This window comes from Oncorhynchus nerka, linkage group LG2, assembly GCF_034236695.1.
Source record: "Oncorhynchus nerka isolate Pitt River linkage group LG2, Oner_Uvic_2.0, whole genome shotgun sequence".
NCBI lineage: Eukaryota > Metazoa > Chordata > Actinopteri > Salmoniformes > Salmonidae > Oncorhynchus > Oncorhynchus nerka.
Window position 1 is genome coordinate 48,925,641 of NC_088397.1, and position 24,778 is coordinate 48,950,418.

The 24,778-nt window shown below is 47.5% G+C and overlaps 1 protein-coding gene across 1 annotated transcript in view; it reads left to right on the plus strand.

Moving 5' to 3' along the window:
* Positions 1–24,778, plus strand: part of LOC115136830 (SLIT-ROBO Rho GTPase-activating protein 2-like) — a 141,146-nt gene that overhangs the window by 73,449 nt on the left and 42,919 nt on the right. Inside the window, exons 2-6 of the mRNA XM_065027237.1 lie at positions 1,846–2,038; positions 8,111–8,273; positions 21,491–21,553; positions 22,731–22,946; positions 23,740–23,868. Of these exons, the coding sequence (XP_064883309.1) occupies positions 1,846–2,038; positions 8,111–8,273; positions 21,491–21,553; positions 22,731–22,946; positions 23,740–23,868 (764 nt within the window). The remainder of the gene's footprint in view (positions 1–1,845; positions 2,039–8,110; positions 8,274–21,490; positions 21,554–22,730; positions 22,947–23,739; positions 23,869–24,778) is intronic.

Here is a 24,778-nt window from a genome sequence, read left to right on the forward strand (position 1 = left end):
CTGTATGGTGGCTGGGTGTTTTCGTGGTAGCACTTGCGGAAAGTGGAATAAGCTTTTTCAATCCCTCCCTTGAGGGCTGTGGCCACCCTTTCCTGCTGGGCCCTCAGGTCTCTCTCTCTCCATTTCTCTTCCCCTTTCCCTCTTATTTCTTTATGAGTCTTTTCTCAGTTCTCTCTATTTTTGCGTGAAGCCAAAATAAATTGTGCAAGTCATTTGGTATGTATCTGGTTTGTGTTGTGTGTGCCTTCCTGTTGCATTGTCTAGGTAATTACAGGCCTGCGTGTGTGTGTGTGTGCATGACAATGAATCATTTCCCGTCATTCAAGATGACACAGCCAGCAAACAGCAAATTACTATACACACACAGCAGACATCATTCAACACACAACACAGACACATGTAGACAAAGGCTGCAAGCCAAACTGTAGTACACACACACACCTGCCTTATTACACACAGACCTGTGTGTCTGCATCGTGTACTGTAACTAGATGATGTCATTTGAAGGCAGTCTACCCTCTAATCAGCAGAGAATGAACATCAAGATGGGAGACTGCAGTGTTAGTGTCTGCCTGTGTGTGGGTCTGTGTGTGTGTGTGTGTGTGTGTGTGTGTGTGTGTGTGTCTGTGTGTGTGTGTGTGTGTGTGTGTGTGTGTGTGTGGGGGAGGGAGGGAGGGAGGGAGGGCATAGCTTTCAGACAGAGTTTACAGTCAGACAGATAGTTGTAAATCCCACTTCTCTTTGTGGCTTTGTGAAACTGTCCTCTCAGCTGTAAGCGGCAGAGCAGAGCAGAGCAGAGCAGAGTGGCTGAGAGTTAGTGTCAGACAGTGGCCACACTCACTCAGGCTCAGCAATATGGAAGCTAAAGCCATCCGCTTCATATACAGCAGGGGGTGTAAAGGTAGGACACGAACAACGGTGTGTGTGTGTGTGTGTGTGTGTGTGTGTGTACAGTTTTGGGTGTGTGCTTGTGTGAGCGCTGATCGTGTGTGTTATTTTAAGACTGAGGGGTTCATAGAATCTCAAGCCCTCTTGTCTGCCAGGCAGCTATGAGAGCATAGCATTAGTCTGTCATCTGTCATCCCTAATCCAGTTTCGCATCATGTGTGTGTGTGTCCTCAAGACTTGAAATGCTGCCTTCACATTCGCTCAGGATCCTCTGCTTGGCCTCAGTCTCTCTCTCTATTCAGTGTGTGTGATGCCTTACTCACACACACACACATACACATACATACATACATACATACACACACACACACACACACACACACACACACACACACACACACACACACACACACACACACACACACACACACACACACACACACACACACACATACATGCATAGACGCACACACACACACACACACACACACACACACACACACACATACATGCATAGACGCACACACACACACACACACACAGACGCACACACAACATGAGATGTTTTATTGAAAAGTGAAACACTGTCCACTGCGTCTTCATCCCTGCAATAAATCATCTTTAGCCTAGAAAAACAGGTCGCCTACACAATAACAAAACAAAACTTCAGAATATAATATTTGTTTCATATAATAGACTATTTGTATGATTATTATTTTTAAAATACAATCTAGGCCTCTCTAATTGAAGTTAGACTAGGCATTAACATTTTCATTAGGCCTAATAAATAACCGCAGGGCCAGCCGGTCATGGCTAGTAGGGATCCAGCTTTGTGGCACGGGAGGATAGGCCGGTTCCCTGTGAGAGAGCTTGTTTTACAATGCTCCTGTGAAACGAGGACCGCGCCACACATTTCTGCCCCTGTTCTCTAACCCCTTCCCCCCCTCCTCTCTGTAGAGATCCGTGCCCAGCTGGTGGAGCAGTTGAAGTGTCTGGACCAGCAGTGTGAGCTGAGGGTGCAGCTGCTGCAGGACCTGCAGGACTTCTTCAGGAAGAAGGCGGAGGTGGAGATGGACTACAGTCGTAACCTGGAGAAACTGGCCGAGCGGTTCCTTACGAAGACACGCAGCACCAAGGACCACCAGCTCAAGTAAAATACACACACGCGCACACACAGACGCACACACACTACCACTCTGTCGGTGCTGTTAAGCCAGCCTTGCGTAAGCAGCTTAGTGAACTGATATCATCTGAAGAGGGTTTGACTACAGAGACAGAGAGAGAGAGAGAGAGAGAGAGAGAGAGAGATCATGACCTGGTCATCTCTGGACAGAGTGAGGTTTTCCCCTACTGACCCAGATGTGTGTGTGTGTGTGTGTCCAGGCAGTGCAGGGTTATCCATAACTCATACACACACAGTAGTGCTGGACTTGGTGTATGCCTCTTCGTCTGCTTTCTCACCACACTGTTAACGTCAACACTAGGATTCACATTTAAGCAACATTGACTTCAATTTACACTCATTTCTTCCTGTGTGTGTGTGTGTGTGTGTGTGTGTGTGTGTGTGTGTGTGTGTGTGTGTGTGTGTGTGTGTGTGTGTGTGTGCCCACGTGGGTACATGTGTCCCATTGCCAACGATGCCAGGTGGTGATTTTGTGCTCGGTATACTCTGCAGCACCTTGCAGTGTGTAACCTTGCCCAAAAACACGGACACACACACACACACACACACACACACACACACACACACACACACACACACACACAGCAGAACAGTGATTATCTCTACCAGTGTGACACCTGGTTCTATAATTCCTCCTGTGGTGTGAGAGGAGAGGAGAGGAGAGGTTGATAGAAGGAGAGAGGAGAGAAGAGGAGGGGAAGAGAGGGGAAGGAGAGAAGGGGAGAAGAGAGGAATGGAGAGCAGAGGAGAGGAGAGAAGGGGAGGAAAGGAAACGCCCTTCGGGGTCTTTTAATAATAGCAGTTCTCCACACTGTGATATGACAGGGAGAACACATTAATAACACGCATACACAGCCAGTGGATTAGAAGGAAGGAAAGATTGAGGCTCACTGTCGGCGCTGTTTGAGTGTCTCGTGGCCTCCCTCACCAGAGCGTCTGGCCGCTGTCAGATCCTCTTCCTGTCTAAACCCATAATCCTCTGCTGTAATGTGTGGCGGGCCGCTCTGCTCTACGCCGCGCTGAGCTGTGATGGGTTTGGGACGGCCTGCTGACAGTACACGGTGCTAATAGTAAGACTATAGTAATAACAGCACTAGGAGTAATACTAGCAAGCCTGGTACATCCGTCAGTGACTGGGGAAGAAATCGTTACAGTTACATAGCGGGATATTATTTCTGACGATATGTATCGTATCGCTTTGACAATATCGCAATATTATTTTCTGCGCTAGTCGGCTGTACCTGCACCAAAACTCCACTATTTGTCCTTCATATCTTGTTCTCTGTCGTCTTTTTAAATAGGGAAACAATTTGTTGTTTCAGCACTGTTATTTCCATGACTGATCAAAACTCGTCTTCTCATAACTCTCTCTTGTCCCTCTTCAGCAGACATATGGTGAGGAATCGCAATACATACAGAATCGTGTGGATCGCATGAATCGCAATACATACAGAATCGTGTGAATCGCATGAATCGCAATACATACAGAATCGTGTGAATCGCAATACATACAGAATTGTGTGAATCGCAATACATACAGTATCGTGTGAATCGCAATACATACAGAATCGTGTGAATCGCATGAATCGCAATACATACAGAATCGTGTGAATCGCATGAATCGCAATACATCGTGATACTTATGTATGGTCCTTGGCCATTTCCAGCACTACGGTATGACAGGAGACATCTGAAGACATCTTCACTTGAGCCAGTTTTCTACAGCAGGGAAATAATCCTTCAGCAGCAGGAAATGTGAATTATTACGTGGATTCTAGTGAATTGTCCGCTTTTTTTTTGTCAGGGCTGACACGTTTTCCGTCAGGGCGAATCAAGTCTGACATTTTAAATGACAAACTTTAAAAAGGCTTTTTCAAAAGTTCCCCCTCTATAAGTTCGCATTTCCTGCCGCGCAGGAAAATTCTCAGCAACAAACGAGTGATCAAATTAACGCCCTGCACCTGGACGTCTTCAGGGAAAGCAAGCTGCTCTGAACTTGTTTGGCTGTGACTCGAGCTACACCACTTTCCTCTTCTGCTTTTCTCCTTTCTTTCTCTTTGTACTTCCCTTTCTTGTTCCCTTTTCGTTTCACTTCCTCTTTCTTGTTGTCCATCTTGCCGTGTTCCAGCCAGTCACACTCTTCCTGAAATTGATGACCTACTAGACGTACAGGGGGGGACTTTTCCCGGGGAAACACACACGATCCCCGCGTTGCGTTTATGTGATCAATATCCTGTCTGCTTGTGTCTGGACTTCCAGACTCGATCACACCCCCGCGGAGATTACATGTCTCCTGCGGACAGCACAGCTCCCCTCTCTGATCGATGCTTGGGGCGATCCTCTCCCCTCGGAGGAGGAGTGTGGGGGGAATGGAGGGAGGAGGAGAGGCGAGAATACTACTGTTTCGTCAGCATCTCATATTTGTCTTGCTCTTCTCACCCCTCGCCGCCCCCCCAGCTCTCTTTCTAACCCCCTCCCTCCCTCTCTCTCTCTCCCCCCCCATCCCGCTCTCTCTAACAACTGGGCCCTTAACAGCTCATCTGCTCCAGCTCTGGTGCCATACTGGAATCTCACATATTTTCCGGTTTTGTGTGTGTGTGTATGTGCGTGTGTGGTGATTCCGTGGAGACCCCTGGTATTCCGCCTATTCGCTGGCGGGCAACAGGGGGTTGTGTGGTTTAACCCCGTAGTGACTGGAGCAACAGGGGGTTGCATGGTTTAACCCCGTAGTGACTGGAGCAACAGGGGGTTGCATGGTTTAACCCCGTAGTGACTGGAGCAACAGGGGTTGCGTGGTTTAACCCCGTAGTGACTGGAGCAACAGGGGGTTGCGTGGTTTAACCCCGTAGTGACTGGAGCAACAGGGGGTTGCGTGGTTTAACCCCGTAGTGACTGGAGCAACAGGGGGTTGCATGGTTTAACCCCGTAGTGACTGGAGCAACAGGGGGTTGCGTGGTTTAACCCCGTAGTGACTGGAGCAACAGGGGGTTGCATGGTTTAACCCCGTAGTGACTGGAGCAACAGGGGGTTGCGTGGTTTAACCCGTAGTGACTGGAGCAACAGGGGGTTGCGTGGTTTAACCCCGTAGTGACTGGAGCAACAGGGGGTTGCGTGGTTTAACCCCGTAGTGACTGGAGCAACAGGGGGTTGCATGGTTTAACCCGTAGTGACTGGAGCAACAGGGGGTTGCATGGTTTAACCCGTAGTGACTGGAGCAACAGGGGGTTGCGTGGTTTAACCCCGTAGTGACTGGAGCAGCAGGGGGTTGAGCAACGGGAGGTTACATGTTTAACCCCATAGTGACTGCTGCCCTGGGTGTTTCTGCGTGTCTGTGGCAACGAGACTGCATGAGCGGAATGTGGAGAGACCACTAACATAGAGAAATGGACCCCAGCTTGCTTCTCTCCTCTCCTATCCTGGCCCCTCTATGTCTCTAATGCTGCAGGAATGTATGACCCACTGGAGGAAGACTTCAACTGGAGGAAACATCCAGGCAGTCCAGCGTGTGTGTCTGTGTGCGTTTGTGACCATGTGATGTCTTGGGGTCAGAGGTGACCCTGGGAAAACTTTTACAGTGCAACCAGTGAAGTCTTGTCTGAACGACCTATTAGACTTTTTTAGATTTAGCGTTTGCCCAAATCTGTTTGGAGTGGCAGCCTTGGTGTTGCCATGGTGACATCTGGGTAGAGGGTTAAGGGGTGGTCACATGGCGATAGAGGACACGCGCTGGGTTGCGCAACTAGGCGGGATGTCACACTGACTGACTGACAGACAGACAGACTGACAGACAGATACAAACGCAGTGATTACCCAAGCCGTGTTTAGAGTTCTTGTTCCGAATATGTTCAGTTCTGGTTTAATAGTCACTTTGTCCTTTTCACAGCTATTTACCATAAGCTATGATATTACTATCACACAGCCCACAGCCTCCAGTCACATTGACTCGCCCAGTGTTCCCAGTGCCTGGGTCTTACATCTCTAGCGTTACGTCACCATCAGCACCAGACTTTCCCCCCAGTCAACCTCCCCCTGTCTCTTTCTCCCCCTCAGTCAAAGACATGCTGTGTCTCTCTAACTATGTGTCTTCGGGGGTCAATACTCTACTTATCCTGGTGTGTGTGTGTGTGTGTGTGTGTGTGTGTGTGTGTGTGTGTGTGTGTGTGTGTGTGTGTGTGTGATACCAAATCTGTGCTTTAGGGCACAACAGACCACACTCATCCATTTACACTCATTCTGAAACCATTCTGTGACACGCACGCACACAGACAGACACGCACACAGACACGCACACACACAGACATGCACGCACACAGACATGCACGCACACACACACACACACACACACACACACACACACACACACATAGGAAGAATGCACTTTAGCATCCAGCAGCATCTCTAATATATATATATATATATATTTATAACCTCAAATTTGGTCTTCTGTTGTGATTTAAGCGTTGACATGGATTCAGAACATCCATTTCTGTTGTTTCTCTGTGTACAATTGAGAATAAAAAAATGAAAGGAAAATAACAAAAACCAGGAAAAATAAAACAGAGAAAACAGAATATAATTTTATGGGGCCCCCTTGTAGATGTTTATGAACCATTATTTGACCAGGTATATTGACAGAAAACACATCTCTTGTACACCAAGGACCCAAGGAAGAGTTGCAGGGTAGAGAAGAGAAGAATGCGCTATAAAAAAGAAATACGTAGCTTGCGACATGATACCGTTCTTTTTTCTTCAAGTATCTGTCATGGTAGAAAAGTGTGCTCTACACACACTTACAAACTGCTCTCCAATCTCCATTTATCTGGGCGCGCGCACCACACACACACAGACATGCGCACCCACACACACATAGGAGTGTGTGTGGAGTTTTACAATGCAGTCAGTGAAGTCTATTAGACTTTTAGAGTTGGCGTTTGGACAGTGTGGCTGTATAGAATGTGTAACGATGATACTCTCTACCTCATTCTATGTCTGAGTGTTTATCTCGTATTCCCTCTCTGCGTGACTGGGATGGGCTTTCTGAGAAGGCTTCCCTCTAGTACAGAGACACACACAAAGGTTTCTGGCTGTGCACCCCCCCCCCCCCAGACACACACACTCACACAGACACACACGTGTCCAACTGTCTCTGGCTGTGTGCCCCACCCCGACAGCCACATCTAAGCTGAAACCCCCCAGTAAACCCACTGCCCTCACTGACACACACGCACACACACACACACACAAACGGATAGTGGGTTTCTAAGCTCTGGGTTGCTGAAGGGAAGGTCTCAGGAATACCAGAGCGGCAGCTGAGGAGATGGGTGTCTAGGGGTGCGAGCCCTTCTGTGTGGTGTGTGTGTATGCATGGTTGATGTAGTTTACCGTGGGGTATGCTACTGAGCCCTGGGGCCCGACGTCGAGGGTCAAGGTCTTCAGGGGATGTGAGTAAGGATCGATAGATTTTTATTCTGTAGCAGAGTGGCATGCTGCTCTGACCAGTCTAACTCAGAAGTAAGCCTCAGGCCTCAGCCTTTTAAGACATATTTCAATAAAGTCTCTCTCTCTCTCTCTCTCTCTCTCTCTCTCTCTCTCTCTCTCTCTCTCTCTCTCTCTCTCTCTCTCTCTCTCTCCCTCCCCCTCTCTCTCTCTCTCTCAATTCAATTTCAATTAAATTCAATTAAATTCAATTCAAGGGCTTTATTGGCATGGGAAACATGTGTTAACATTGCCAAAGCCTCAGGCCTCAGCCTTTTAAGACATATTTCAATAAAGTCTCTCTCTCTCTCTCCCTCTCTCTCTTTTCTCTCTCTCTCTCTCTCTCTCTCTCTCTCTCTCTCTCTCTCTCTTCTCTCTCTCTCTCTCTCTCTCTCTCTTTCACATTTGTATATTTTTTCCTTCTACCTTTGGTGCTTTCATTGAGAGGAGTGATAATGAAATCATGTTAGGTTTTAGTGCATAATGCCCTGGTATACAAGTGCTGAACACTTTGAATACTGATGCAGCTTGTGGTATCAATTCTCCTTCTGTCTCTCCGTGCAGGAAGGAGCAGAGTGTGCTGTCTCCAGTCAACTGTTGGAACCTGCTGTTGACTCAGGTGAAGAGAGAGAGCCGAGACCACGCGACCCTCTCTGACCTCTACCTCAACAACATCATACCGCGCTTCGCCCAGGTCAGCGAGGACTCCGGACGACTCTTCAAAAAGGTAACACGCACGGGAGCGCACGTCCCACACACAGAGGCGCACCACACCACCCACACACAATATAACACACACAACTCTGTGATCTCTTCAGCCATGCAGATGTTATCTCCCCCTGACAAATACTTTATCTCCCTCCCTCCTTCCCTGCCCCCCCCACTCTCTGCCCCCCTGCCTCCCCCACCCCATTAGCCCTGTATTGAAGTTTAATTGTCATGTGCACAAGTACAGTGAACAAGCTCTTTCCCGACAATGCAGTGAATAAGAAGAACACAAGAAAGTAAGTAAGTTATATACAGGGTCAGTTCCAGGGTCAGTTCCAATACCATATTTACAATACTGAAGTGGTAGGGGTAGATATGTATAGGTGACTAGGCATCAGGCTATATGATAAACAGAGTAGCAGCAGCATATATAATGATTGTGTGTGTTTGTGCGTGAGAGCGTTAGTGTGATCTGCCAAGTATTCAGAGCTGTAGCCAGCAGCCTCCTATGGAAAGCTCATTATCTTGTCCTCCCAGCCTCGTCTCTGTCCCCCTCTCCTCCTCCAGCCTCCCTCGCCTCCCAATGGCTCAGTGTCACTGCGTGATTTGCAAGCACACCTTCAGGCATTAACCTACAGTACACAGAGAGAGAGGAGAGGAGAGGAGAGGAGAGGGAGGAGGAGGAGGAGGAGGGAGGGGAGAGGAGAGGAGAGAGAGGAGAGGAGAGGAGGAGGGGAGGGGAGGGGAGGGGAGGGAGAGGGAGAGGAGAGGAGAGGAGAGGAGAGGAGAGGAGAGGAGAGGAGCTGTTTAGGAGGCTGTTGGTTACAGATGTGTTGCTCCGGTACTGCTTGGCATGCAGAAGCAGAGAGCACACGGCTTGGGTGGCTGGAGTCTTTAACCATTTTCCGGGTCTTCCTTTCACACCGCCTGGTATGAAGGTCCTGGATGGCAGGGAGCTCGGCCCAAACAGACCCCGTGCTGGTTCGGATCGACGTGTAGCATATTCAAAACTTTATAGTCTATTTTTTTATTGCTTTTAACTCTCCTAAAACAATAATATTCGACGCTGTCGGATATTTGAGCGCCAAACGCCTCACAGGGAATTGCATGCGCATAGGCCTATAGACTTAGGAGTCCACTGTATGATATATAACATAATGTATATTCAAGGAGACAAGCTTAGACCTAGATAGAGATATGCCGGCGCCGTGTTCCCCACATCGTCACGGATTTCTTTATAACTGTCAGGCTACGACTGCCGTACGGTAGTACCTGGCAGTCTGTGGAGATATGGGCTTGGGAACCATGTGTGGTTAGGCAAAAAAATGGGACATGGTAAGTCTATGGAACAGTCTGATAAATATGCCAGAACAGAATCACACAAAAAAAACAGTGTTAGACTGGGACTCTAATAATAACTATCCGTGGGCTATCTATTTTTCTGTGAAACTGATTTTCAGTATATATTAAAGCTGGCACGGTATATGGCCAATATACCATGGGTAAGGGCTGTTCTTAGGCCGGACGCAGCCCACGGATACACAAACCCCCAAAGTGCCTTATTGCTATTATAAACTGCTTACCAACGTAATTAGAACAGTAAAAACACATGTTTTGTCATACCCGTGGTATATGGTCTCATATTCCACGGCTTTCAGCCAGTCACCGTTCAGGCCTTGAACCACCCCGTTTATAATCAGTAACAAATTACCATGTGGTGTTAACCAAATCAAGGACAAGCTTTTTCTGATCCACGAGGAAAAATGGGCAGTTGATGTTCGGTTTAAACCTAAACTTAGAATGTACACTCTCACCAAAGAGAACTACAGAACCATTATGTCTGCCTGGACCTAAGGAAAAAACTAAGGGCAGTTTGAGCACAAGTCAGATCGTGCCCCCTCCCTCTGGCTATAGAGATGGTTAGATTGAACAGAGTGCCTGAAGAGGAGAGAATTTGCCTGCTTGTGTGATCGTGGGGAAATCGAAAACGAAATCAATTTAGTGTTTTATTGCCCTCTGTATGACGATCTGTTTTGTAACATTTACGCCTGGAGTATTCTGGTAAAGGGGCGAGCAGAGGCTTGACATTTTTTGTTGTTGTTCACTTCTTTTTCCCTACGGGGCGTGTTTGAGATTGCTCAGTTTGTTCACAGTGACTGGAGAAGGAGGAGAAATGTACTTTTTTTGGTCAAATGTTATTTTGTTCTGTAGTGTCCGGGGGCTGGGCACCGGTCGGTGTATGACACTTAAATAAATCATATCAATGATACACAGATGTAGGCATACAGAAGGAGGCGAATTGGTACATTTTCGATCAGAATATGTTTTTTTTTTTAGAAAGATACATATTATATTGTTAGATTAAAGGAGTAGCTCTAGAACGTTCTCCTTCACCTCATGTTCAACTGTCATGGCGTTCCTATGGCGTTCTGCATTAGCATCGAACAGCCCCCGTGATATGCAGCTGTTCAGGGAAGCTAGAAACCGTTATACACAGGCAGTTAGAAAAGCCAAGGCTAGCTTTTTCAAGCAGAAATTTGCTTCCTGCAACACTAACTCTAAAAAGTTCTGGGACACTGTAAAGTCCATGGAGAATAAGAACACCTCCTCCCAGCTGCCCACTGCACTGAAGATAGGAAACACTGTCACCACTGATAAATCCACCATAATTGAGAATTTCAATAAGCATTTTTCTACGGCTGGCCATGCTTTCCACCTGGCAACTCCTACCCCGGTCAACAGCACTGCACCCCCAACAGCAACTCGCCCAAGCCTTCCCCATTTCTCCTTCTCCCAAATCCATTCAGCTGAAGTTCTGAAAGAGCTGAAAAATCTGGACCCCTACAAATCAGCCGGGCTAGACAATCTGGACCCTTTCTTTCTAAAATTATCTGCCGAAATTGTTGCCACCCCTATTACTAGCCTGTTCAACCTCTCTTTCGTGTCATCTGAGATTCCCAAAGATTGGAAAGCAGCTGCGGTCATCCCCCTCTTCAAAGGGGGGACACTCTTGACCCAAACTGCTACAGACCTATATCTATCCTACCATGCCTTTCTAAGGTCTTGAAAGCCAAGTCAACAAACAGATTACCGACCATTTCGAATCTCACCATACCTTCTCTGCTATGCAATCTGGTTTCAGAGCTGGTCATGGGTGCACCTCAGCCACGCTCAAGGTCCTAAACGATATCTTAACCGCCATCGATAAGAAACATTACTGTGCAGCCGTATTCATTGATCTGGCCAAGGCTTTCGACTCTGTCAACCACCACATCCTCATCGGCAGACTCGACAGCCTTGGTTTCTCAAATGATTGCCTCGCCTGGTTCACCAACTACTTCTCTGATAGAGTTCAGTGTGTCAAATCGGAGGGTCTGCTGTCCGGACCTCTGGCAGTCTCTCTGGGGGTGCCACAGGGTTCAATTCTTGGACCGACTCTCTTCTCTGTATACATCAATGAGGTCGCTCTTGCTGCTGGTGAGTCTCTGATCCACCTCTACGCAGACGACACCATTCTGTATACTTCCGGCCCTTCTTTGGACACTGTGTTAACAACCCTCCAGGCAAGCTTCAATGCCATACAACTCTCCTTCCGTGGCCTCCAATTGCTCTTAAATACAAGTAAAACTAAATGCATGCTCTTCAACCGATCGCTACCTGCACCTACCCGCCTGTCCAACATCACTACTCTGGACGGCTCTGACTTAGAATACGTGGACAACTACAAATACTTAGGTGTCTGGTTAGACTGTAAACTCTCCTTCCAGACCCATATCAAACATCTCAATCCAAAGTTAAATCTAGAATTGGCTTCCTATTTCGCAACAAAGCATCCTTCACTCATGCTGCCAAACATACCCTTGTAAAATTGACCATCCTACCAATCCTCGACTTTGGCGATGTCATTTACAAAATAGCCTCCAATACCCTACTCAACAAATTGGATGCAGTCTATCACAGTGCTATCCGTTTTGTCACCAAAGCCCCATATACTACCCACCATTGCGACCTGTACGCTCTCGTTGGCTGGCCCTCGCTTCATACTCGTCGCCAAACCCACTGGCTCCATGTCATCTACAAGACCCTGCTAGGTAAAGTCCCACATTATCTCAGCTCGCTGGTCACCATAGCATCTCCCACCTGTAGCACACGCTCCAGCAGGTATATCTCTCTAGTCACCCCCAAAACCAATTCTTTCTTTGGCCGCCTCTCCTTCCAGTTCTCTGCTGCCAATGACTGGAACGAACTACAAAAATCTCTTAAATTGGAAACACTTATCTCCCTCACTAGCTTTAAGCACCAACTGTCAGAGCATCTTACAGATTACTGCACCTGTACATAGCCCACCTATAATTTAGCCCAAACAACTACCTCTTTCCCAACTGTATTTAATTTATTTATTTATTTTGCTCCTTTGCACCCCATTATTTTTATTTCTACTTTGCACATTCTTCCATTGCAATACTACCATTCCAGTGTTTTACTTGCTATATTGTATTTACTTTGCCACCATGGCCTTTTTTGCCTTTACCTCCCTTCTCACCTAATTTGCTCACATTGTATATAGACTTGTTTTTTTTTTTTTTTTTTTTTTTTTTTTACTGTATTATTGACTGTATGTTTGTTTTACTCCATGTGTAACTCTGTGTCGTTGTATGTGTCGAACTGCTTTGCTTTATCTTGGCCAGGTCGCAATTGTAAATGAGAACTTGTTCTCAACTTGCTTACCTGGTTAAATAAAGGTGAAATAAATAAAATAAAAGTTGGAATGCCGGTGTGCACTGTCTTCATAGGCCTGCAGTGGCTCGACCTTGTAATTGCCATACCACGCCAAACTTCAACAACAATGTTGCAACTTTATTAGGGTAATATCAAAGTACCTCAAGTCATTGTTTATAGGGGAAATACGACCAGGTTATTATATTGCAGCATTAAATTAAGTTTTGAATCTTGTCCTCTTTGGTTTTTCCTTTTCATGGTTTGAATGCGAATAGCATATTCGGCCGACCGGTAATTCTATTGTGTTGCGACACAACACAACATTGTAGCTGGAACTTAATATGGCCAATGAAAACGGCTCCACAGAATGAAACCTTAAAAAAAGTTTGGAACAGGCTTATTACATTGCAGCTATTACCAACAAAGGTGATTGGCTACCGTAGGCCAACCCAACAAAGGCCATTGGCTACCGTAGGCCAACCCAACAAAGGCCATTGGCTACAGTAGGCCAACCCAACAAAGGACAGCAATAGGCTAATGCTACTTCTTTTATAACAGGCCTACTTTTAACCTTAAACAAAATACCAAGGTACATTTTTTTTAAACTGTTAGAACTTTAACCTGTTGCGACGAGCAATCCCGTATCCGGGATCCTATTTATAGCCTCAAGCTCATTACCATAACGCAACGTTAACTATTCATGAAAATCGCAAATTAAATGAAATAAATATATTTGCTCTCAAGCTTAGCCTTTTGTTAACAACACTGTCATCTCAGATTTTCAAAATATGCTTTTGAACCATAGCTAAACAAGCATTTGTGTAAGAGTATTGATAGCCTAGCATAGCATTAAGCCTAGCATTCAGCATGCAACATTTTCACAAAAACAAGAAAAGCATTCAAATAAAATAATTTACCTTTGAAGAACTTCAGATGTTTTCAATGAGGAGACTCTCAGTTAGATAGCAAATGTTCAGTTTTTCCAAAAATATTATTTGTGTAGGAGAAATCGCTCCGTTTTGTTTATCACGTTTGGCTGAGAAAACCCCCCGAAAATTCAGTCATTAAAACACAAACTTTTTCCCAAATTAACTCCATAATATCGACAGAAACATGGCAAACGTTGTTCAGAATCAATCCTCAAGGTGTTTTTCACATATCTATTCGATGATAAGTCACTCCTGGCAGTTTAGTTTCTCCTCTCTTCAAAATGGAAACATGCACGCGCCTGGAGATTACGCAATAATTTCGACGGAGGACACCGGGCGGACACCTGGTAAATGTAGTCTCTTATGGTCAATCTTCCAATGATATGCCTGCAAATACGTCACAATGCTGCAGACACCTTGGGGAAACGACAGAAAGTGCAGGCGCATTCACAGCCATATAAGGAGACATTGGAACATAGGGCATTCAAAATCTGGACCATTTCCTGTATGAAATTTCATCTTGGTTTCGCCTGTAGCATTAGTTCTGGGGCACTCACAGATAATATCTTTGCAGTTTTGGAAACGTCAGAGTTTTTTCTTTCCAAAGCTGTCAATTACATGCATAGTCGAGCATCTTTTCGTGACAAAATATCTTGTTTAAAACGGGAACGTTTTTTATCCAAAAATTAAAAGAGCGCCCCCTATCTCGAAGAAGTTAATTTAGCCAACAAAAAAAGCACTTTTTGCATAGGCTATTTACATAACTTTTTATAAAATAAAAATAAAAATAGGCCTACAATAATAATAATGATTTACAATAAGAATTATGACTAAACAATTTATAATAAGTATGAAAATAAAGAAACCAAAGGTAGAAAATTGCATCAAACTTGAATAGCGAGTTGCACGCGGTCCACTTGGCTGGCTAACGTTCTTCTCATCTTTGTCCACTAGATTATTAAGACTTGTCCCCGGGGACATTCCCCTTGCCGGCTTCTTTTCACGAAAATCTTTCCACTCTAACTTTAGTTTTGCTTCAATGAAAAAGGACTCCATCTTCACCATCAACAGTAGCCTAGACCGAGGCTCCTTTAATTCTCTGGCTCTCTCTCATCAGCAGAAGACACAGTGAGGTGAGCAGCTGGAACCAGTTTCAACTGGACATAAGCCACAGTATATGTTTTATTGAGTCACAATTGGCTGACACAGATAACAAGCCTGCGTGGTTCTCATCACGAAAAACACTAAATGAACAGAGGAAAGGTTCAGTCGGATCCAGTCGGTAAATCCATTTTAATTGCGCATAACCAAGACCCGTGGCAATTATACCAGACCCGACCCAGATCCGATACAAAAGTCAGAATTTAGGACACGCTCAGGTCCGGGGTCGGATCTCAGAATTTTGGATCTGTTAAAAACGCGAAGACCTCTTGTTGGGGGTGTCGGGCGTGTTGGGAGTATAAGGGATGTTGGGGGTGTAGGGGTGTTGGGGGTAGAAAGGATGTTGGGTGTATAAGGGGTGTTAGGGTGTTGGGGGTATAAGTGGTGTTGGGGGGTATAGGGGGCGTTGGGATGTTGGGAGTATAAGGAGTGTTTGAATGTTGGGGATGTTGGGGTGTAAGGGTGTTGTGTTTTGGGGTTATCAGAAGTATAGGAAGTGTTGGGAGTGCCAGGGGAGTGGGGGTGTTGGGATGTTGGGGGTATCAGAAGTATAGGAAGTGTTGGGAGTGCCAGGGGTGTAGGGGTTGTTGGGATGTTGGGGGTATCAGAAGTATAGGAAGTGTTGGGAGTGCCAGGGGTGTAGGGGGTGTTGGTAATGTTGGGAGTGTTGGTAATGTTGGTAATGTTGGGAGTGTTGGTAATGTTGGGAGTGTTGGTAATGTTGGGAGTGACAGGGGTGTAGGGGGTGTTGGTAATGTTGGGAGTGTTGGGAATGTTGGGAGTGTTAGTAATGTTGGGAGTGTTGGTAATGTTGGGAGTGCCAGGGGTGTTGGTAATGTTGGTAATGTTGGGAGTGTTGGTAATGTTGGGGCGTTAGTAATGTTGGGAGTGTTGGTAATGTTGGGAGTGTTAGTAATGTTGGGAGTGTTGGTAATGTTGGGAGTGTTGGTAATGTTGGGAGTGCCAGGGGTGTAGGGAGTGTTGGTAATGTTGGGAGTGTTGGTAATGTTGGGAGTTCCAGGGGTGTAGGGAGTGTTGGTAATGTTGGGAGTGTTGGTAATGTTGGGAGTGCCAGGGGTGTAGGGAGTGTTGGTAATGTTGGGAGTGTTGGTAATGTTGGGAGTTCCAGGGGTGTAGGGAGTGTTGGTAATGTTGGGAGTGTTAGTAATGTTGGGAGTGTTGGTAATGTTGGGAGTGTTGGTAATGTTGGGAGTGTTGGTAATGTTGGGAGTGCCAGGGGTGTAGGGAGTGTTGGTAATGTTGGGAGTGTTGGTAATGTTGGGAGTGTTGGTAATGTTGGGAGTTCCAGGGGTGTAGGGAGTGTTGGTAATGTTGGGAGTGTTGGTAATGTTGGGAGTTTCAGGGGTGTAGGGAGTGTTGGTAATGTTGGGAGTGTTGGTAATGTTGGGAGTGCCAGGGGTGTAGGGAGTGTTGGTAATGTTGGGAGTGTTGGTAATGTTGGGAGTGCCAGGGGTGTAGGGAGTGTTAGTAATGTTGGGAGTGTTGGTAATGTTGGGAGTTCCAGGGGTGTAGGGAGTGTTGGTAAGGTTGGGAGTGTTAGTAATGTTGGGAGTGTTGGTAATGTTGGGAGTTCCAGGGGTGTAGGGAGTGTTGGTAATGTTGGGAGTGTTGGTAATGTTGGGAGTGTTGGTAATGTTGGGAGTGCCAGGGGTGTAGGGAGTGTTGGTAATGTTGGTAATGTTGGGAGTGTTGGTAATGTTGGGAGTTCCAGGGGTGTAGGGAGTGTTGGTAATGTTGGGAGTGTTGGTAATGTTGGGAGTTTCAGGGGTGTAGGGAGTGTTGGTAATGTTGGGAGTGTTGGTAATGTTGGGAGGGGGGTGTAGGGAGTGTTGGTAATGTTGGGAGTGTTGGTAATGTTGGGAGTGCCAGGGGTGTAGGGAGTGTTAGTAATGTTGGGAGTGTTGGTAATGTTGGGAGTTCCAGGGGTGTAGGGAGTGTTGGTAATTGTTTAGTAATGTTGGGAGTGTTGGTAATGTTGGGAGTGCCAGGGGTGTAGGAGTGTTGGTTGGGAGTGTTGGTAATGTTGGGAGTGCCAGGGGTGTAGGGAGTGTTGGTAATGTTGGGAGTGTTGGTAATGTTGGGAGTGCCAGGGGTGTAGGGAGTGTTAGTAATGTTGGGAGTGTTGGTAATGTTGGGAGTGTTGGTAATGTTGGGAGTGCCAGGGGTGTAGGGAGTGTTAGTAATGTTGGGAGTGTTGGTAATGTTGGGAGTGTTGGTAATGTTGGGAGTGCCAGGGGTGTAGGGAGTGTTAGTAATGTTGGGAGTGTTGGTAATGTTGGGAGTGCCAGGGGTGTAGGGAGTGTTAGTAATGTTGGGAGTGTTGGTAATGTTGGGAGTGTTGGTAATGTTGGGAGTGCCAGGGGTGTAGGGAGTGTTGGTAATGTTGGGAGTGTTGGTAATGTTGGGAGTGCCAGGGGTGTAGGGAGTGTTAGTAATGTTGGGAGTGTTGGTAATGTTGGGAGTTCCAGGGGTGTAGGGAGTGTTGGTAAGGTTGGGAGTGTTAGTAATGTTGGGAGTGTTGGTAATGTTGGGAGTGTTGGCAATGTTGGGAGTGTTGGTAATGTTGGGAGTGTTGGTAGTGTTGGGAGTGCCAGGAGTGTAGGGGGTGTTGCTGCAGCTTCTGTTGGTCTGACTGAGTGGAAGCTTTAGAGTGAGCCAAACCAATCACTCTGTGGAATATCTCATCAAAACACAGATTTCCTATAAATAAGCACACACACCAAGGCGGATTATTTCCAAATCTTTGTTGTTTAATTTTGGCAAGGGTACTCTTTCCCACAATGGCAAATTAACTAGATCATTGGTTAAATGAAACTAATCCAGTCAGTGACATGAAAGCCAGTGGAACCAGAGGCTACAGGTCTACAGTCACACACACACACACACACACACACACACACACACACACACACACACACACACACACACACACACACACACACACACACACACACACACACACAGAGAGAGTACGGCTTTGGCAAGTAGTGCAGATACTGTTCAGCAGGGTGTGTGTGGGTGATGTTGTGAGAGGAAGCTGCTCATCTGTGTGTGTGTGTGTGTGTGAGAGAGAGAGAAACGAAATGCTCTAATGAGTGTTCAGTGCACTTATTTAAAGTGTGAACATTTCAAACGGTCCAAATTGTCCCCCGAGGCCTGAATCGGACACGTCTGGACGGACTGAGGAGAAAGTGCTGATCTATTGGCTTCCGTTTTCTTCTAACATATCTTCCCTCTCTCCATATCTCTTCTCACATTTCTCCATCAGGGAAGACCGACTGTTTGGAAGGAGACGAGAGGGCTAGGGGTTAGAGGTCAGGGGTCTTGTGTCTGATGGATGGCCGTGTTTTGCCGTGGCAGATTGCTTTTTGATTGGCTATCGTTTGGCTATATGTCACTTGACGGACACTTAAGCCCTCTGATCAATCAACGGGGTTTAGAGAGGGGGAGGAGAGGGACTCTGCTCAATGTCCGTTGGCACTGTCTCCCCTGCTCTCCACCTCCCTTTACCCACTCTCTAATCTCTCTTTCCTTACCCTTCCTCCATCCATCTCTCCCCCTTTCATCCTAAACGACCCCTCTTGGAATTCTATACTCCATTCTTATAGGTGGGGGCGCCCGTGTGGCGCAGTGGTCTAAGGCACTGCATCTCAGTGCTGAGGAGTCACTACAGACGCCCTGGTGTGAACCCAGGCTGTATCACAACCGGCCGTGATTGGGAGTCCCATAGGGCGGCGCACAATTGGCCCAGCGTCGCCCGGGTTCGGCCGGTGTAGGCCGTCATTATAGATAAGAATGGGTTCTTAACTGACTTGCCTAGTTAAATAAAGCTTAAATAGAATAAACAATATTCTCTCCTCATCCCTCGCCTTTCTCCCCTGTTCTTCCCCGTCTCCCCCTCACCTCTTGTCTGTGGGATAATCCCTGAACACGTGTTTGTGATTTTTTTATTTTATTTTTACAATCTGTTACTCCGTCTCTCTCTCTCTTTTCCTGTCTCCTTCGCCCTTTCTCTTTGTCGCTATCTCTCTCTCCCTCTCGATCTTTCTCTGTCTCTTTCTCTCTCTCTCTCTCTTGCTCACCATCTCTGTCTCTTAGACGTCATCTCTGTTCAGGTCTCATGCCGTAGCTGGTCTCAGGTCTCGTCTTGGCACTTCATTTGCACCTCTGACTGCTTCATCCTCCAGGACAGACACGCGCTCACACACACGCTGCCAACGGCTGCAATTTCACAATCAGGAGGGAAGGCTTAGAGTCAGAACTAAATGAATTTCTCTAACCTTAGCAAGCTCAGAATCATAGCCAGCAGCATACTACCCTGCATCCCACTGAAACATGACCCGCTTAATCACGCTCTTTAACACCCGCCAGCCAGCCACACCAATGTGTTGGAGGAAACATCGTTCAACTGGCGACCGGGGTCAGCCTGCAGGCACCCTGCCCCGCCACAAGGAGTCGCTAAAGCGCGATGAGCCAAGTAAAGCCCCACAGGCCAAACCCTCCCCTAACCAGGACGACGCTGGGCCAATTATGCGCCGTCCTATGGGACTCCCGGAATGAACCCGGGTCTGTAGTAACCGCCTCTAGCAGTGCGATGCAGTGCCTTAGACCACTGCCTCACTCGGGAGGCCCCGCCAATGCCACTGTTTTTAATCTCCTTATCAAATCATATCTGGGTATCAACTAAGTGCCTTACAGTGATTGTTTTCAATAGAAAGGGTACAAAATTAACAAAAATAGCAAAGAGCAATTTCTCAAGCAAGAATTATGTTAGGACTTTTCTGGGAGTGGTCTGAGTGGTCTGTTATTGGCAGAGAGGTTTGGAACTCTCTTTCTTATTGGTCTATTAGCAAATTTTCTGCCTGGTGATGTCACCAGACTGGCCAACACTCTATCCCACCAAAACAGGCTTAACTTTCAAACAGCTCTTACACGCTTAACTTAAAATGGCATTATCATCGTTTTAAACAATTTCACAGTATTATTCCAACCTCATAGTGTGGAAATATATATAGGCCTGAAACAGAGGAAAATCACGTTTTTGACGACACTGGGTTTTTCAAAATCCCATGGCACTTATCATAAGAGTAGGTGTGTTAACCCCGGTGGTCAAATTCCCAATTGGCATATATGACTCCTCACCTCTCCACCATGATAGCTGATGTGTGGTGAGCGTTCTGCCACAATATGGTTGCCGTGCATCACCCAAGCGGGTGCTACACATTGGTGGTGGAAGAGTTGAGAATGGCCCCTCACTATGTAAAGCGCTTTGAGCACCTACTGTAGGTGGAAAAGCACTATACTGAATAAATACAACGTATTATTATTATTATTATTATTATAGTATTTAATCTGTCTATGCACACTAGGTAAGACCTGGGCGGAACACCCCCTGTATTTTGGTTAGCGCACCAGGTGGTGCTGAAGGTTAGGTAAGACTTGGGCCGAACACCGCCTGTATTTTGATTAGCGCATCAGGTGGTGCTGAAGATTAGGTAAGACTTGGGCCGAACACCGCCTGTATTTTGGTTAGCGCACCAGGTGGTGCAGAAGGTTAGTTAAGACCTGGGCCGAACACCGCCTGTATTTTGGTTAGCGCACCAGGGGGTGCTGAAGGTTAGGTAAGACCTGGGCCGAACACCCCCTGTATTTTGGTTAGCGCACCAGGTGGTGCTGAAGGTTAGGTAAGACCTGGGCCGAACACCCCCTGTATTTTTGTTAGCGCACCAGGTGGTGCTGAAGGTTAGAAGTGGGGATGGCAGGTAAGGTAGGAGAGGGGACGCTTAAACTTTTACTTTCTTTGCTTTGGTTCCGTCCAGCCCCTTTTCCCCCACGTTACCGTGTGTTAGGAATAATCAATTCCCTGTCAACGGTATTTTTTCTCTGCCTCTGTCGTCCCTTCCCCCCCCGCCCCGACGATCACATACGTTGTTCACCCCACGGGGAGTTGAGATGTCGCGGCGTGTCGCGTTCCCTCCTCCAAGAGGCGTAGGTAACAGAAGCTTTCCACCCAGCACACATTAGAGGTGAGCGGAAACCACATTTTAACGCTCAGCCAACTCCCAAGCACAGCCCACTAGTGAGGAGCTTTCTCCGTGCAGAATCATTTGTCACCTGCAGCCCGTGTGGAGCCTGGTAGCACCCTCATCACTCCATGTCCTCCCTCCATCCCCTCCTGTATCCCTTCATCTCACCCGGCACCCCCCCCACCAACCCCTGGGTATCATGCTCCTGACTAATAGAGAGAGGGGGGGGGGTTATATGGACGGATGGATGGAGGACAGTTGCGGGCTGGTTGGACTTTAGATGGATTTATCTTGTTCATGTTATTGTAGGGTACGTCTGTAATCACAGAGGAGAGACATCCTTGTTCATCGTGTTCCTGTGTCTCTGTGTGTCTCCGCAGAGTAAAGAGGTCGGCGTTCAGCTTCACGAGGATCTGATGAAGGTTCTGAACGAGCTCTACACGGTAAGGCTGTCTCCTCACACACCAGGGAGAGATCCCCTACTGGGAGGGAGCAAAGGAACCATGTGACCATGTCCAGGCCAGTAGCAGCAGACTAATAGTGTAATTGCACAGTGAGAGACTCCACTAGACAGAAATAGAGTCAGCCTGGCACACACACACACACACACACACACACCGACACACACACGTATACTCAGCCTGCTTCTCAGACATACGAGGTGGGAAGAGAGGACTTGGCTTAACGCCTGCCTCAGTACTTGACAGAGTCTGATAGATAGAATGTGTTACGTGAGGTGCAGATGATATCAAACACCTTTGTTCGAACGTATCCTTCTAATAGACATAGCAGTGATTCTGTGCAGTGCCTAGCTCAGGCCGGCCCTTGTGAAGCAGCAGCGCGACTCGGCCTGACGGTTTAAAGAGGGAAATGTAATGATGGGGTCCACCCATGTTTCCCCTTTAAGTGGTCAGTGTTTAGTGCTGACACTGCACACAGGTGTGTGTGGGTCATTTCCTGGAAGAATTGCGTGTGAGAGAGGGGGGGGGGAGATAGTATGTGTGTATGCATGTGTGTGGGTCATTCCTTGGCAGTGATGTGGGAAGCCAGCGCTCCACGCCTCTTGGTAACGCTAGGCCTCATTCCTGACAATCCACTGTCCTGCCTGCCAGCCATGCTTCTCAAGGGTGTGTGTGTATGTGATACACACACACTCGCTCTCTCTCTCTATCCTCCTTTCTATTTTCTCTCTCTCTCTCTCTCTCTCTCTCTCTCTCTCTCTCTCTCTCTCTCTCTCTCCCCTCTCTCCCCCTCTCCCCCTCTCTCTCTCTCTCCTCCCCGTCTCTCTCTCTCTCTCTCTCCCCCACCCCATCTCTCTCTCTCTCTCTTCCACCCCTCTCTCTCCCCCTCTCCCCCTCTCTCTCTCTCTCTCCCCCTCTCTCCCTCTCTCCCTCTCTCTCTCTCTCTCTCTCTCTCTCTCTCTCTCTCTCCCCTCTCTCCTCTCCCCTCTCTCCCCCTCTCTTTCCCTCTCTCTCTCTCTCTCTCTCTCTCTCTCTCCCACTCCTCTCTCTCCCCCTCTCCCTCTCTCCCCTCTCTCTCTCTCTCTCTCTCTCTCTCTCTCTCTCTCTCTACCTCTCTCTCTCTCTCTAACACTGCTCTGCTCGTCCCTGTGCACTGTAGGTGATGAAGACATACCACATGTACAACACAGACAGTATCAGCTCTGAGAACAAACTGAAGGATGCAGAGAAACAGGAGGAGAAGCAGATGGGGCGTTCTGGTCGCCAGGACGACAGACAGACTCCCAGGTCACCTGACACACTGGCCAGCGTCAAGACTGAGGAGAAACATGTCCGACGCTCCTCGGTCAAGAAGATAGAGAAGATGAAGGAGAAGGTAGAGAGAGAGAGAGAGAGAGAGAGAGAGAGAGAGAGTATGTGTGTGTGCGCGCAGGGTCAAGGATATGATAGCAGCCCTGTCTGAGTATGAGACCCTGACACCCCTACTGACAGGTTGGCTGACGATGCAGCTCACACAGCACAGCCCATTATAGTGTGTGTGTGTGTGTGTGTGTGAGTGCACCTGCAGCCTGTGTGTATATGCATGTGTATGCCTGCATGTGTGTGTTATTCAATAAGGATGTATGAGTGTATAGCAGAATGCTTTACTACAGCTGGGCTCTGTCAGAGTGACCCTACTCTTATAGCTAGCTCCATCACCAATATAGACCATGTTCTCTCTCTCTCTGTCCACTCTCTCTCTCTCCCCTACCTCTTTCTCTCTCTCTCTCTCTCTCTCTCTCTCTCTCTCTCTCTTGCTCTTGATTCCCCCTCTCTCTCCTCCTCCTCTCTCTCTGCCCCTCTCTCTCTCCCCCTCTCCCTCCCTCTCTCTCTCTCTCTCTCTCTCTCTCTCTCTCTATCCTGTTCTCTCTCTCTTCCCCCTCTCTCTCTCTCTCTCTCTCTCTCTCTCTATCCTGTTCCCCCTCTCTCTCTCTCTTTCCACCTCTATCTCTTTCCCCCTCTCTCTTTCTCTCTCTCTATCTCTCTCTATCTTGTTCTCTCTCTCTCTCTCTCTCCCCCCTCTCTCTATCCTGTTCTCTCTCTCCCCCCCTCTCTCTCTCTATCCTGTTCTCTCTCTCCCCCCTCTCTCTGGGTCTCTCTCTGTGTGTCTCTCTCTGTCTCCCTCTCAGAGGCAGGCTAAGTACACAGAGAACAAGCTGAAAGCGGTCAAGGCGAGGAATGAATACCTGCTGGCTCTGGAGGCCACCAACAGCTGTGTGTTCAAATACTACATCCACGACCTGTCTGACATCATAGACGTGAGTACACACACACACACACACACACACACACACACACACACACACACACACCATAAAACAACGTGCCCACACACACAAAACAACACACAAACCTGTTGGACATGGTCAAATAGGAACTCCAGCAGGGAGTCTTTCTGAGGGCCAGGGAACAAGTCATTATGTAGCACAACCTATCCCCTCCCTCATTTCATCCCCCTCCTCCCCACTCTCCCTGCGGCCGGTAGACCAGTGGCCAGCCATTTCCTTTCAACAGACCGACTACATCCCCCATCCTTCCACGTCCCTTCTTTCTCACTGGCAGGGCTCCCCTCTCTACAGCCTCCTCCCTCCTCCTCTCTTCCCTGGCGCTTAATGAGGGAAAGACCCCTATTCAGACCCCTTGACTTTCTCCACATTTTGTTATGTTACAGCCTTATTCTAAAATTGATTGGGAAAAAATTCCCTCATCAATCTAAACACAATAATGACGAACCTAAAAAAAAACTGAAATACAATTGATTGGACATGATTTGGAAAGGCACACACCTGTCTATATAAGGTCCCACAGTTGACATGTATGTCAGAGCAAAAACCAAGTAATGAGGTCGAAGGAATTGTCCGTAGAGCTCTGAGACAGGATTGTGTCGAGGCACAGATCTGGGGAAGGGTACCAAAACATTTCTGTACCATTGAAGGTCCCCAAGAACACGAGCCCTCCATCATTCTCAAATTGAAGAAGTGTGGAACCACCAAGACTCTTCATAGAGCTGGCTGCCCGGCCAAACTGAGCAATCGGGGGAGAGGAGCCTTGGTCAGGGAGGTGACCAGGAACTCGAGGGTCACTCTGACAGAGCTCCAGAGTTCCTCGGTGGAGATGGGAGAACCCTCCAGAAGGACAGCCATCTCTCCAGCACTCCACCAATAAGGT